The 14,824-nt window shown below is 42.1% G+C and overlaps 1 protein-coding gene across 6 annotated transcripts in view; it reads right to left on the bottom strand.

Annotated features, from left to right (window-relative positions):
* Positions 1–14,824, bottom strand: part of phldb2b (pleckstrin homology-like domain, family B, member 2b) — a 36,274-nt gene that overhangs the window by 2,733 nt on the left and 18,717 nt on the right. For 2 of the 6 annotated variants that reach the window (XM_077509011.1, XM_077509014.1), the window contains 16 exons: positions 13,590–14,699; positions 11,538–11,912; positions 9,912–10,073; positions 8,482–8,619; positions 6,897–7,025; positions 6,497–6,652; positions 6,289–6,399; positions 5,209–5,283; positions 4,947–5,087; positions 4,490–4,630; positions 4,188–4,373; positions 3,672–3,815; positions 3,318–3,417; positions 1,751–1,904; positions 615–705; positions 276–422 (listed from right to left, as the gene is read on the bottom strand). In XM_077509011.1, the coding sequence (XP_077365137.1) occupies positions 276–422; positions 615–705; positions 1,751–1,904; positions 3,318–3,417; positions 3,672–3,815; positions 4,188–4,373; positions 4,490–4,630; positions 4,947–5,087; positions 5,209–5,283; positions 6,289–6,399; positions 6,497–6,652; positions 6,897–7,025; positions 8,482–8,619; positions 9,912–10,073; positions 11,538–11,912; positions 13,590–14,699 (3,360 nt within the window). Of the gene's footprint in view, positions 1–275; positions 423–614; positions 706–1,750; positions 1,905–3,317; positions 3,418–3,671; positions 3,816–4,187; positions 4,374–4,489; positions 4,631–4,946; positions 5,088–5,208; positions 5,284–6,288; positions 6,400–6,496; positions 6,653–6,896; positions 7,026–8,481; positions 8,620–9,911; positions 10,074–11,537; positions 11,913–13,589; positions 14,700–14,824 lie in introns of those variants that run through there. The other 4 variants (XM_077509012.1, XM_077509013.1, XM_077509016.1 and 1 more) reach the window with 4 other exon arrangements.

Genomic DNA, 14,824 nt, shown 5'->3' with positions numbered 1-14,824 from the left:
TCGTGATTAAACGTTTTTGGCAGTCAAAGAGATAATAGAAGCGGTTACATTCCAGACCACATCTGTGATAGATGAAATCAGTGAAATAGCGACTGAATATTATTTATTTATATATTTTGCGGCATCATGCACATAATACTAAAATATATGCATGTGAGGTGCAGGTATATTTTTTGTCCAATTGGGGTCACCCAAACAAAAAAATAAACAAAAAATGGGTGCCATCTCTTAAAAGGTTGCTCGCTATTCCTTTCTGGATCATTTCTCCCTCTCACCTGCACTCGCTGCTTCTCTCGTAGTTTCACCTCACGGTCGATGAGTTTCTGCCGCCGACTGGTCTCCTCCTGGAGCATCTTCTCCAGTTCCTCCCGCCTTCTCTTCTCCTCGTCCAGTGCTTGCTTGCGAATTTCCATCTCTCGCTCCTGAGGGCAATCAATGAAATACTTTACAGTATATGAAGGGAAAATTGGATATTTCATGCAATGAGATACATCGTAATTATTGTGCTTGTAAATGAGGGATTTGTTATGAGATTGTGTGTAGTGTGTCTGCTCTTATGGCCAGTGTGTACATGCATATCAATACTCGTATGTTTTTGAGGTCTTCATTATCACCTTGTGCTCAAGAAGTCGGTTCTTTTCTGCCTGGGCTTCTCTCAGCAGACGCTCCATCTCCTCTAACTTGGCCACATTTGAAGTACTTGCACTGGAACATACAAAACACATTTTTTTAAATTAATTTAATTATTTTTTTTAATTTGAATAAAAAACACTTTTTTTTTAAATTTATTTATTTATTTATTTTTCAATGTTATTTTTTTTTTTTTTTTTTTAATTTCTAATTAAAAAATTTTTTGGCATCTACTGAAGTTCATCAATGAAAGTGGACATTTTTGAAAAGACAAAAACACAAATTCTCTCTTATCCAGAAGGGAAATGGATGATGTCACATCAATGCTATGATAAATGTTGCACATTAGACTGTGTAAACAAACTGGGGCAGGAAGGAGAGTGAGTGAAGCTAACAACAAGAAAAAAAATGCATGGGGGGGGGGGGGGTGGGGGGAGTATTGGCGTGAAGAAATGAAGAGATGAAATGCATTAAGGAAAATTGTCACTCATGATATCAAGAAATGTGTTTATTTACAAACTCGACATTTCATTGGCTTACCTTGGCCGATGACGGGGACTCACATTCATTGTCACTGCACACCAGCGCTACAAACCCACATTCATCTTTTACTTTAAAAAAAATAAATAAATACTAGTCAAACAGTAAAATAGTATTCCAAAATCTAAGTGAGCAGCCTTCAATAGGAGCCTTACTATGGACCAGAACTACAACACAACCCGTTCAGTCTGCTAGTAGTTTAAAAAAAATGCAGAATTTGTCAAGTGGAACAAAAGAAGGCGGCGGCTTAAAGTTTAGAATGAGAAGAAAAAAAAAGAGGGAACGAAAGCACACATGGTTTTAGTCCAGATTGGGGGACTGGACCCCAAATCATACTCGCATGTTCAGTTCATCAACCCGAGGGGCTTTACGATGAGGGTACACACAAAACTCTTCGCCTTGTGTAACCTGAGCCGACCGACACTAATCAAGAGGACTCTAAACTAAACTCAAGCAAGTACAGTTGTGCACATCCTTTTGGAAACTCACACATTCATTTTTGATCGGTGAGAAATGTTTTATTTTTTTGTTTCACATAACATTTCAGCTGTTAGACTTTTTATAAAAATGTGCACCTCACCTGGAGATGTTGTCAGGTGAGCATGCGGAGATGCTGGTTTCGATGGAGTCGCTGCTGTCCACGCTCATGGTGTCAAAGGCTTGGTTGTCACGGTAGTCAAAGGCATTGAGGTAGACGTTGGTCTGGGATGACGCTCTGGAGCTTGGCTGCTGGCCTTGACACAAAATAAAAAGGTTTTGAGCATGCAACTTTCATCCGACGCGATGCGTATTGTACCCGTCTGCGCCGCTCCCTCTTGGAGAGCAGTTTGCCCGGCCGGCGTCGGTTCTGCATCGCTAAGTCCTGCCAGTGTGACTGACATTCCGATATATTCAATAAGTAAAACAAAATAAATACATAAAAATCCTTCACTGCTGTCGTGTAACTACTACACAAACAAAAACGTGTTAAATAGTCGAGCACGCAGGAGACGCTAAAAATGCCGAAAATAATGTGCGACTGCTGAGCAGTGGAAGGCAGAAATAACGGCAAGTCTTCGGACTTGCAGCCTCTGGCTGCAGGAAGAAGACACAAACACACAAGCTGATAGCATCTGCCAGGAATAGCAGACACGCCCATCTGATGTGCCAGATCAAGAGAGCAAAGGGACGGAGGGACCACACACGTACACAGAAAGTAGCACACAGGCCCAGAAAAAAACTTTTTCAAATGTTTCAATAGCAGTTTTGGATATGATAAAATAATACATGAAGTTGTTGAGACAGACGAATGTCTAAAAGTCAAACTAAACTTTGTTGAAATGTGTTTCAACAAAGTTTTAACTGTGAATGTTGAAAATATGGAAGTATTTTATTTTATTTTTTTAATCTTAGACTAACTATACATCTTTGTTTTCAAATTCTAACCAACTTCAGGGAGATCCCAAGGCTATTAGCATGTCTTTTTAAAAAGTTAAATGAAGCTCCATGTAGTTTCCTATAGTAGCGTAAATCATTTTTCCCAAAATTTCAAAAGAAGTCATTTTAATCTTTCACTTACTGACGGACAAATTTGTCTGATGATGCCCATTTTATGACTTGTCATGTGCTGTGACCAAAAAGAAATAACCAATTTGGGACCTTTTATTTTGAAAGGCATTTAAAGACAGGAGTTTGTATCACCACAAGACAGTCAAGAAATCATGGGAGCAGCTATTAGAATTGTACGGTCTCATAATAACTACAGTATGTAAAAAAAATAGCCGTTAAGCAACTGAATAATTTTGTCCAACAATTACATATCTTAATTATAATTTGACTTGTGTGGCTACTGGCTAGCTAGCTTGTTTTGTTTCAATAGCTAATTGTTAGCCTCATAACTTTAATTTGAAAATGTTATGTGCACCATTTGGTGCGACCATTGTAGAAAGTTTTCCATGAATGTCCAAAATGATAGATTTCCTGAATTGTAGATGGTAATAAAATTGTCGATAATAGTCAATAATAATACAAAAGAATACATATTTTATGTGTTTTTATAACAAATGAACTGTGATGGGTCTGGTTAAATCCTTACCCAATAATGACCCTTCAAATACTTTGAATGCCCCCTAAAATATACTCAACTTTTTATTTGTGTGCAAACTCACCTTTTTGCAGGCGTCTGCTTTCTGTTTCCTTGCTGGATAAGGACATCATTCTGGGAAGAAAGCTTCCACAGCTCGTGCTCTGTACCAATGGCGGATGGGCCTGACAGCAAATGCACAAAATGAATGCAAGTGAGGAAAAGTAGAGATGTTGCAATAACCTGCGTCGTCGGCATTAAGAGGATAAGAAAACAAGAGTAAACTGGATTATGTGTCAAAATTAGATCTGCACATACACTGTATTTAAATAAGTATAGCTTAACAGTTATACAATTAGTCTTCATGCAAATATGGGGCCTTGTGAGAATGCAGTTTTAAGCTGAACATTAACCTTCAGACAGACTGATTAACAAGTACCTTAGTTGGGAAACTGCGTCCGAGTGTTGCACTTGAGAACTGGGGCATCGTGGCGCAAGTAGTTTTCTTCCTGGGTAACGTGTCACAAAGATGGGATCCGCCATCTTTGTCAGATCGCTTCCTCTCCTCCAGCAGTCGGAAATGCTGATCAAATACAAAAGATACACAAAATCTTTCATTTCAAGGTCAAATTTACTCAACACTGAGGCGAAGCAGCGGCAACGGTTCAGATGATGGATGGATGCCATGTTGCTGCCATCTTGTGGTTGTATAAAAATGTGGCATACATTTCAGTGATCTGCAATTAATACATCAGGTCGACTTTATTGCCTTCTCATGCAGCGAGATGAACCGACTATAGTAATAACTCAACTAAAATGAACCATTAAATGGACACACCATGCAGTCACACTTTCCAAATATTGCCAATATATAACCAGATTGCACAAACGTATGAGCAAAACTATAGATTTGGTTTGGAACACAATTTGGGCAGCTGCACACACAAAAAGTTACCTGCCTGTGTCGGAGATGGATCATTTTGACAGGAAGTGGGGGTGGGGGAGAGTCAGGGAGGGGGGAAGGCTCTCGATATGTCACCATGTTCTCTGGCCAGTGCACAGAGATTGTTTTGGAGGAGGGGCACTGATTTTGATGGGAGGAGGAGGAGGAGGAGGAAGAGGAAGAAGAAGATTGACAGAGCTTTGGAAAGAGGAGAAGAAACATCATCAGAGAACTGAAAAAAAATAAAATAAAATAAAGGAGGCGGGAGAAATGAATGTGAACGGGTATCATTTTCCTTCCACAAATTCACACACCTCATCCTCTCCGATGTCATCAGCGGAGAGTTTTGTTTCAGACTCAGGGGAGGTATTAGTTGGGATGTGGATTTGGGCATGTTTTGGGTCCCCCTCAAACTGTGAGTAGAGCTCACTCAGTTCACTGACTGTGACGTAGCCCTTGCGCCACATGGAGAGACCAAGGATGAGGCGCAAACATGACGGGAGTCCAAAAAAGCCGTTTAGTCACTTTTGTATAGCAAGATAGCAGTGATGGGAAGCACTTGTGATGTTTTTTTTTTCTCCTCTAGGTGGTGCCCTTGGTTTAAAATGTCAACTAGCATCGTAAAAAAATATCACAAGTGCTTCATGAAGCTTACATAGCTAGCTATCTAGCTAGCTAGCTAGCTATTTAGCTATCTAGCTAGCTAGCTATCTAGATAGATAGATAGATAGATAGAAACAATTTAAATAAAAATGTAGATGAAGACAGTACCTCACTATTCTTGAGGAAAAGAGAAGAAATGAAAGAAGATGCGAGGTCACACAAGTCGAGCGGAAGAGAAGTTGTGACAAAGGCAGCGCCATGGAAACCGCTGCTACATGACCGACACGCGTGAGCCGGGGCGGCTGCATCCTAGCACGCAAGCACAGGAGGGAAGCCCGGCCAATATGACATAAAAAGACAATTTTGATCATTGTTTGCCAGGAAAGGTGCGTACGTGTCTTTTTGCGTGTCAGCTGTCAATCACACTTACCTCCCTTAACGTGTAACTCTGGCCACCAGTAAGGTCAGCATATTTTCGATCGAGAGGAGCAAGATTTTCTTTCTCCTGGGAAATAGACAACGTTGAAAAATATGGCATTGCGTGAGGAGGTCAAACGCAAAAGCCGTCAAGCATCATTTTGACAAAATAGAGCCAGGCCTTTTTTTTTTTTCTTAAAAAAAAAAAAAAAAAAAAAACGACGAAAAAAAATAGAGCCATGCCAACTACTATATTAAACTCAATGAAAACAAAGGTCGACAGGATCTGGAGAATAGCAGCAACGAAGAAGATAGCTTGTTACTTGTTTCGCCCTTTAAAGGTCCAGGATTAAGTGTCAATTCAAGAAGTTGTATAGTTCCTTATTGCTTATTTTTATTCGCAAACAATAAAACAATTTCAGTGTAATTCTATAGTTGTGTGAATATTTTGCACGAGACTGTTTTTGAGCTAAATTATTTTCTTGGAGTTGTCTGGTTTTGCAATGAAATGGCAAAGTCCTCCTTCAAAGACATTTTCAATGAAATTTAGAGTCTCTAAATTGCTTAATGTAAATTAACGTTGCATACCATAAATAAAAATCATTCATGTTAGCCAGAATTTCAAGCAGAAATGCTAGTTGTCATGTCTGGGGTCATGCCAGGGTTAAGTTTGAGTTCATGACCTGTTCAGTTGGGTTCACGAATGTGAGGTCAAGTGTCCGTTTTGTACTGATGTAACCATCATCTAGTTTCAGTTTAGGCTATGTGATGTCAATCTTTAATCCTTTAGGTGATGTCATTCTTTAGTCCTTTACTTTGCTACAACCAATCAGATCGATTCACCGTTGGTAGGTGCAGTCTGAGAATCGTTTGTGTTTTGCCGGATTATTACTTTCTGTTCATCTGTGCAACTCTCTTTTGTCTCGATATGAATAAATAGTTCAAACCTTATTTGTGTCTGCGCTTTGGGATCCAACCTTCATAACATGACAAAATAATTGTACTCAGTTCACAAAAAAATGATGTCTGATTTTGCATTTGCATATTTATAGAGGCCATTTGAGGAATATAATCCAAACGAAGGTTTCTGTACCCTTCGTAGCATTGCTTCAAGATTGCTCCTCTCCTTCAGGAAGCTTTCTTTCTCTCGCTCAGCCTGCTGGGTAATCTCTGCCCCTTGCTTCTTCAGTGTCAACAGTCGCTCCTGGAAAAAAAAGAAAGAAAAGAAAAGAAATAGCTTCCTAAATGGTTGTAGTCCAATGAATGCATCAAAAGCTATAAAACTGGAGGTAAATCAGAACCTTGCGAGTCACAGTGCTCCGTTGATAGTCGGCGATCTCTCGGAGAAGTTGCTGCGTCTGGTTCTCCTTCTCCTCGTCCTGCCTGCTCTCTCTCTCCAGCTGCTGGAACTCCAGGTCCTCGAATCGCTTCGTTTCGCTCTCAAGCACCTCGCAGTCCTGACGCACACACAAAAACAGGCATAGAAGCACAAATTAGGCATTTACGTTTGAGAACGTATCGAATCATGGTCTTGCAACAAAACCACAACAGGCAGTACAAAACGTAGCTAAAGATTCCAATCTGATATCGACCCCTCATGCATCAAGTTAGCATTATCCTCACCCTCGAATGTGAGTTGCAGTGGCTCCGTCAAAGGCACGTTGACATGCGAGCAGTGAGTGTTGACGTGCATGTACTGACCCTGGCTAGCTGCTCCTGCAGGGGCTCCTTGGTGGCCTCAGGGCAGCTGTCCAGCTGGGAGCGCTGCTCATACACAATCTGAGCCAATCTCTCTACTCTGCCCTTTTCTGCCTGCAGCAACTCGCACGCCTATACATACACGTGCGCACGGCCATGCGTGCGCACACAAGGCCGCACCACACACAAAGTGGGTGACGCGCACCGAGTAACACCGGGACAAAACACAGACACGACACAGCACACACAGCACACAGAGAGGATGGCAGAATTAGTGGGACTGGGGGGGAGCAACTGTTAGTTACCTAATTGACAAGTTGAGCATTTAGGGAGCGAAATAGGGAAATGGCAGAAGAATTAATATCTGCTTAAGGATGGAGAGCTCGTAAGTCTTTCGATATTTGTTGATTGTTTGAAAAGGGTGACGGAAAAGGGCTGTGGAATATGGAATGGCTCGGGTGAGGGTTAACTCACATACGTTATTAACTCATTTACTCCCAACAACGTATAAATACGTTTTTTATGTTCTAAGTGTCCCAAAGACGTATTTATACGTTGTTGTTTTTTTGTTTTTTTGTTTTGTTTTTTTTTAAATGCTAGAGCATACAGAAGGCTTTGATGCAGCCTCTCAACTGCAAAGAACGGTTGCAGAAATGAAATTGGTAGGGGAAGTCTGAGAATTGTTTGTGTTTTGCTGGATTATTATTATTACACAAACGGCCAGCAGGTGGCAGCAGAGCAAAGGAGATCAACCAGGGCCATGTAGAAAAAAAAGCTCAACTACTTACAATTTGAAATAGATTTGTGAAAACTGATGAAACTTATCTCTCTTCTAATGCTAATTGCTGCAAAACGGAAACAGATAGAAACATACTTTTTTTTCCTGTTAAAAGAAGAGACTTTAATCTTTCTTTTGGTAGGTTCCATGCTTTTATAGCAATAGAACACAATATTGTGTGGGCCTTGCAAAAACAGCCGGGAGCGAACGGGACTGCTTCTGTGAAAATGGCTGGGAGTGAATGAGTTAATTTGAACATACACAGGCATCCCAAGTCCGTAAGAGCACAAAGAATGATCTCATTCAAGCTGACTCTCCCTTCGTCCATCAAAATTGACTCATGTGCAGTATTAAAAATGAAATCCTTTTATCCCTTGTTGGCAATGCCATCGGTACATACTCAAATTCGCATCCAGCCACAACGTCCATGTGGAAGTTAAGTGCGTGTGGGTGTGTGATATACGGCGACTTGGTGACCGCTATACCCTGGGCAGAATTAGCAAATATATATTTGGATCAGAGACAGCATGAGAAGGATTAGCACCTACTGCTTCGTCACACGACCTCAAAACGTAAGTGTGTCTTTGACTAGCATATATAGCTACACTCACACACATGCTGTCCATTTGCCATGTTGCAATACAATACTTTTTTTCCCCACTGGCTACTTGACATGAAAAAAAAACAAAACAAAAACTGCCACATGAACGACAATGTTCGCTTTTCTGACCAAATGGTGTTGGAGCTCTGGCATGATCACGAAGAATATTGTCCTCGCTCTCCAGTTAGCAAAGAATGGGAATACAATACCTTGTTTTTTTCATGCTGAGATTTGGTCTCCATGTCGGCTATTTTGTTGTGAAGTGTTTCCAGGGCTTCTTTTTCCTGCTGGAGGGCAGCTAACTCGGACTCCTGCTCCGCCTCAACAAGAGCTCGCTCTACCTCCACCTTAGCAAAAGAAACATCCCTGAATGATTTGCTTTCTGTTATTAATCAACACATTGTGGGATTTCATTGTTACTGTACTTTTTCTCCACTTAACACATTCACTGCCAGCCCAGAAAAAAAAAATGCATCATTTGACGTCTTTTTCCGTCAATGGCAGTGAATGAGTTAAAGGGATACTTGACTTATTGAACCATTTTCAACAGTATAAAGTAAAAGCGATACTTCACTTATTTAGCCCATTATGGCAATAAAAAAATAAATATTTTGTCTATAATTAATTTGATACTTTCATCATTTTTCCACATACAATTAGTACCTTTAAAAGCACAATTTGCAACTTACTGTCGACTGAAAATGACGTCACAAGGGCTCAGGTAACCAATCACAGCTCAGCTGTTTTCTAGGTTTGGTCATGTGACATTTACAAGCTGAGCTGTGATTGGTTAGCTGAGCCCTTGTGACGTCATTTTCAGTCGACAGCAAGTTGCGAAATGTGTTTTTAAAGGTACTAATTGTACATGGAAAAATAATGAAAATATCAAATTTATTATCGACAAAATATTAATGTTTGACTGCCAAAAAGTACCTCTTTAATATTTTGTCCAGAATTAATTTGATGACTATTTTTCTTGTACAATGAATAACTTTCAAAACAAAATCTTCCACTTGCTGTCAACTGAAGCTGACATCACCTGTGCTGAGGAAGCAGGTAACGACCAATCATGGCTCACCTGTTTTCTGGGTGTGGTCAGCAAACTGAGCCATGATTGCTCATTGGCCACTTCCTCAGCACAGGTGATGTCATCTTCAGTCAAAAGCAAGTGGAAAAATGGGTGATTGAAAATATTAATAATTATACATGACAACTGTGGGAGTGGCCAAGGCTGCCTTATCTCCGCCTACAGGAAAGGAGCCAAGCCGGTGTGTAAGACTGAGGACATTTTGACTAGATTTAGTCGGGCTCATCGATTGTTGGCCTTCAACGCTCAAATGGGCAATGACAGTGAAACCTGTAAGGGAGTGACTGGTAGAAACAGTTTCCCAGAGAAAAACTTGGTACGGTTTGGTGACCACAATATTATGTTTCGTCTTTTTTGCAAATGATTTTGGCGCTGTTGGCTTCATCAAGCTGTGACGTACAACTCTGACTGGAGCAGTTGGAATAAGAATCAGCAAATTCAACTCTTGAGCCCATGAAACTCAGCGGGAAAGGATGGAGGACGGATAGATGCGATATACTTCTCTCCTTAAATATATCCAACCCAAATGTTTAGTACAATAAATGTCCAGACCTCTCGAGCAGATTCCTCCATCTGGTTGTCCAGCTCTTTCATTTTTTGTTCAAGCTCCTCCATGTTATTTAGGACTTGGATCCTCTCCTCCTCCACTCTCCTCATTTCCTCCTCTGAGGGCTTGACTTCCTGTCCAAGGCGGTGGACTGCATCATCGTCTGCCTGGTGGCGCAATCAGCACAATCAACCACAGAGCCGCTGATAAGTTGCAGTGAAAAGCACGTACGACAGGTTATGGTGAAAAGTCACCCAGTGATGTTGTCGTGCATCAAATTGTCCTTCCAAGAATGAACTTGACGCCTAACGTCATATTTTTTTGTGACTTTGCCGTCACTCTGTGGCCCATATCTGACATTTTTGGAAAATTACCCGTCATCAAAAGCAAATGAGCTGTTAGCATTTCCTGTTTGCAATGCAGAAATGAAAGCACGGACCACCAGCTATTTCATGCAGATAGCAACATAAGAGCTCTCAGGTTTTATTATAAGCAAAATATGATTTTTTTTTTCTCATTGGCGAATGATATTGATGTTTCACATTAAGAGGTTGTCTTTTACAAGGAAAAAAAAATACAAATCTAGGCCTCGTTGACACAAACACCAACTGTGACACTTAACCCGCTCTAACCTAATAAATGAGCTGTAAATATCTCCCATCTGTCCGTGTGCAAGATGGACATGTTGGTACTTTATTATAGGGGGGGGGAGTAAAGTTCATTTCATGTGTGCCAGAAACAAGTAGCCTATAAACAGACGACAACTGATTAATCTCGAAAGAAGCTGACAAAGGCCAAAGGTGCTCCTACTGCATTCTTCTATTCCGTCCCTGCGTGATGCTGGATTCATATTGACGATTGTGCATTTCGTCATCTCTAAGCATCATTAAATGTCGCTAATGACAGATACGATCATACAATCATGCTAACATTCATGAGAAAAATGGACAAATCCAACATTCGCTGCCTTCGTTTGCTGCTCAGTAACATGCCAACGAAAATAAATGCTTCAGTTGGGTAACTAGTAGGCGTGTGAATTGCCGAGTACCTGACGATTCGATTCGTATCACGATTCACAGGTCACGATTCGATTCGATACCGATACGAATTTATAAGTCGATTGTTGCGATTTTTTTCATTCAAATTTAGAAAATACTAATCAGTAAGCTTGTAGAGTGTAAGATTTATATGAAAATGTATGATTTATTTATCTGAAATTTCAGTCTTATAGAGTTTCATGTTTGAACAGCATTAAAATAAAATATTAAGGCTTAATGTTCCGTTCATATAACATTCTTCCATGCTCAAGGTGTGAATCCGAACCCGAAGTCAGACGTTTTGTTGAATATTTTTCCATTAAAAATGGAAGTTTAAAAATCGATTCACACACACACAAAAAAAAAAGATAAGATAAGACGTTGAATCGGTAAGACTACCGAATGAACAATTCTGAGCTCTTTAAAAAAAAATAAAAAATAAAAAATAAAAAAAATAAAAAAAATAAATAAATAAAAAAAAATCGATGTTTTTTTTATTGAATCGATTCGAGAATCGCGCGATGTAGTATCGCGATATATCGCCGAATCGATTTTTTTTTTGACACCCCTAGTAACTAGTCTGGTGAATTTTACCTCATTTATCTTCTGTGTATGAGGTGAGGGTGACGGGGCGAAGCTGCGCAGACTGACAGCCGGAGATTCCGCCCTGCTGTCCCGAGCGCCACTGCTGCGCCGCCGTCGTACCAGGAGATCCGCATCGTAGTAGCCGTTCTCCGTAATGAGTCCATTCCCCGTGGATCCGTTCAGGACTGAGGTGCTGGAGAAAACCGAGGGTGTATCATCATCGTCATCATCGTCGTCAGCGTCGTCATTCAACTGAAGCTTCTGAAGCTCCTGGTTGATCTTTTGGAGGTCCGCCACAGCAGATGCCGGATTTGTAATCGAGCCACCGCCGTCCTGGTCCAGCTCCGAGCACAGGGACAAGATGGTCTCGAGACGCTGTCGTTCCTAAAGGGACAACACACATGTGCCGTGGCAGTGAATAATAGTTAAATATAACCCGAGTGATGCTTGAAAAATTCCCAAGGGGACATTTTAAATTACAAACTACATATACAGTAAAAAAAAAAACACATTGAAATGCATACACATATTGTAAATCAGGTACACCTCTACTTTAGATCCCAAGATTTACAACACCATTTTGACAGTCACAGTCACTTGAGCGTTAAAATAAATCCAATTTTTACACTACCTGTGGAAGCATCGCAGACGGCAAAAAAACCCTCCGTGATTATTCAAAAATGCACCTTCTTCCACCAAGTTGCGTATGTGGTTTTACATCCTTTGAAGAGCGTATTTCCACCGACCCCCCCCGACTGAGATTCCCTCGAGCGCGAGTGAGGTTTTTGTTGCCACTGTCCAGTGTGGCTGAGACACAGCGACAGATTACAGGGTTCGACTTCAGCAAAAAGGGGAGGGAGAATTTAAAGCACCAGCATGATCAAGTAATATTAGAACGGGAAAGACGGAGGAAAGGAATGCGGATCTGCGTCTGAGGGAGAGTGAACGAGAGAGAGAGAGAGAGAGAGTGCAAGTTGATGTGGAGGTGCACAGCTGTCAACTCGGATCTAAACAAGACCACAGGAAATGCCACCAAGAGAACAATGCACATTCTAGGGAATTGTGTTCCAGAAAAAAAAACATCTGAACCAAACACTAATCTAGTTAGAGCCTATATGCACGCATCCCATTTATAGTGTGCGACGTGAACCAGATCCTTGTGTCGCTAGTTTGTCACCTTGTTCTATTCTAATGGGCACAAGCTACTGCTGGGGGATTTGAATCAGATGGTAAAACATGAAGAGTTGGAAAAGACAGAAATATGAGATTCCGGCAACAACAAACAAACTCAAAAGTTGCCAATCTATATTCAATGAATGCTTTTAATTTGAAATTACAAAGCCTTTTAATCTGTCAAAGTTGTGAAGCCATTAACGCAGCTACAAATAGGCTGACGTTTTATTTTGTGACCACTAGATGGCAGAATAATACAGTCAAACTGATCCTCACACTGTTTAGTACTCTGAATACAGTAATGCACTGTATATACTTCTATATATATATATATATATATACGCCTCTATTTCAATAAGAGTTGCAATAAAAGAAAAAAAAAAGCTTACATTTAAAAAAAAGCGCAATTTATCACTTGGAGCCATTTCTCAAACAGGCAGCAATGTCAAAGTTTTGTTTGCGCATACTTTCGTTGAGCATCGCAACCCATGTAAAAGAGATAATTATGAGAAGGGGAATTCCGAGACCAGTTATATGTTGCGCATCTGCATGTTTATCCACCTGCTGCTCTTTCGACTCTGCCCTTTCATTTTCTTGCCTTCCTTTAGCCCACATCTGACCGATTTTCCTCCACGGGCCAAACCGCACGCGGGCACGTGATTCACATAAACATGCATCACACACAAGTGCACGCTAAAGCAAAGTGAAATCTTAAAAATAGCGCTGTTAGTGTGGGCTGCATGCCAAATGTGGTCTTGGGGTGAGCCTCAACCAGTGTTAAGATGCTTGAAGGCACGCCTGAGAAGCCAATTTTATAACGTATGAGAGCGAATACAGGAATTCCTTCATAGTTTGTACCGGATGTTCGACAATATGTTGGAAACTCACCAGTCTCTCCACCTCCTGCTCACGGAGTCGCTCCTCTTTCTGATGATGATGGTAGTCACTCAGTTCCTCCTTCCCACTCAACGAGCTGATACTGCCCCGCCTTTCGCGAAAGCCGCCCGGCGTCCTCTCGCCGCGGCCAAAGCCCGCGGTACCGGCCGCTTCCGGGTCCGCCCACGCTTGGGCCCTTTCCCCTAAAGACAGCTCGGTTTCCGCGGCGTTGGTGCCGGCGGAGCTGATGGAACTCGCTGAGCTGGCGGAGGTCAGGCTGAGTTTCTTGGCCACGCGAGGGGAAGACGAGCCTCCCTTCTTGGATGGGATCGTAACGTCGGGGGGGGATGTTGTGGAGGAAGTGATGCCGTTGCAGGCGGACATCTTAAGGGTGGAGAGCGAGATGGACACGACGCTCTCTCCTTCAGTTGTCGTATGCGCTTGATTCCTATTTGAGAGTTGCTGGTTGGGGTTACTGGAGTTGTGGTTGAGGTCGAGGCTGGTGTTGAAGCTGTTGTTGTTGTTGTTGTTGTAATGATCTTTGCTAAGTTTGCTAGCATCCGAGCGATGCGGCTGCACATTTGATAACGCCAGAACGCCATTATTGTGATCTCTGGGGGACGGGGAGGGGCAAAGGCGGGGCAGCGAGCGGCTGTGCCCGATTCCCGTCATACCATTTAGAGAACCGGCGGAATACTTCCTCGTCCGGGCGCTCGGGGCAGCTTCTCGATTGCCGTAGCTACGCCGTCCCAGACGGGGGCTCGAGGGCATGCTGACAGCGCCCCCGTTGGATGGAGAGTGGGACGAGGAAGGAGGTAGAGAAAGGAGCAAGCTATCCCCGCCAGATACAGAAGCGGACGAGCCTCTGCCGTTCCACGTTGACAACAACGGAGAAGAGGCCGTGGCGTGGAAACGTCGGCTCTCGCCGCCGCCCGACTTGTCCTGGTTGCGAGCGGACGTACGCGTGTGCAGCGAGGAATGGTCTGAACGTCGAGACGGCGATGGAGGGGGCGCGGATTTCATTGACGCGGGGGGGCGATCGGCCCCGTAGAAACGTCTTGCCTGTTCCTGATACGCTGATGAGGATGAGGAAAGTGATGTGATGGGCGTGGTGGGTGGAGACTAAAACAGAAAAGAGAGCAAGATTACTACCATGTCTGAATACACGCATCATACAATCAATTTAACCCTATTAAGCCCGAATCATGAAATATATGCAAACACTTGTATTCTTTGTAAATAGAGTA

The sequence above is a fragment of the Festucalex cinctus genome, chromosome 20 (assembly GCF_051991245.1).
Source record: "Festucalex cinctus isolate MCC-2025b chromosome 20, RoL_Fcin_1.0, whole genome shotgun sequence".
NCBI classification, from domain to species: Eukaryota; Metazoa; Chordata; class Actinopteri; order Syngnathiformes; family Syngnathidae; genus Festucalex; species Festucalex cinctus.
The sequence above is the reverse complement of the archived record's forward strand: the minus strand, read 5'-3'. Positions and strand labels throughout refer to the sequence as shown.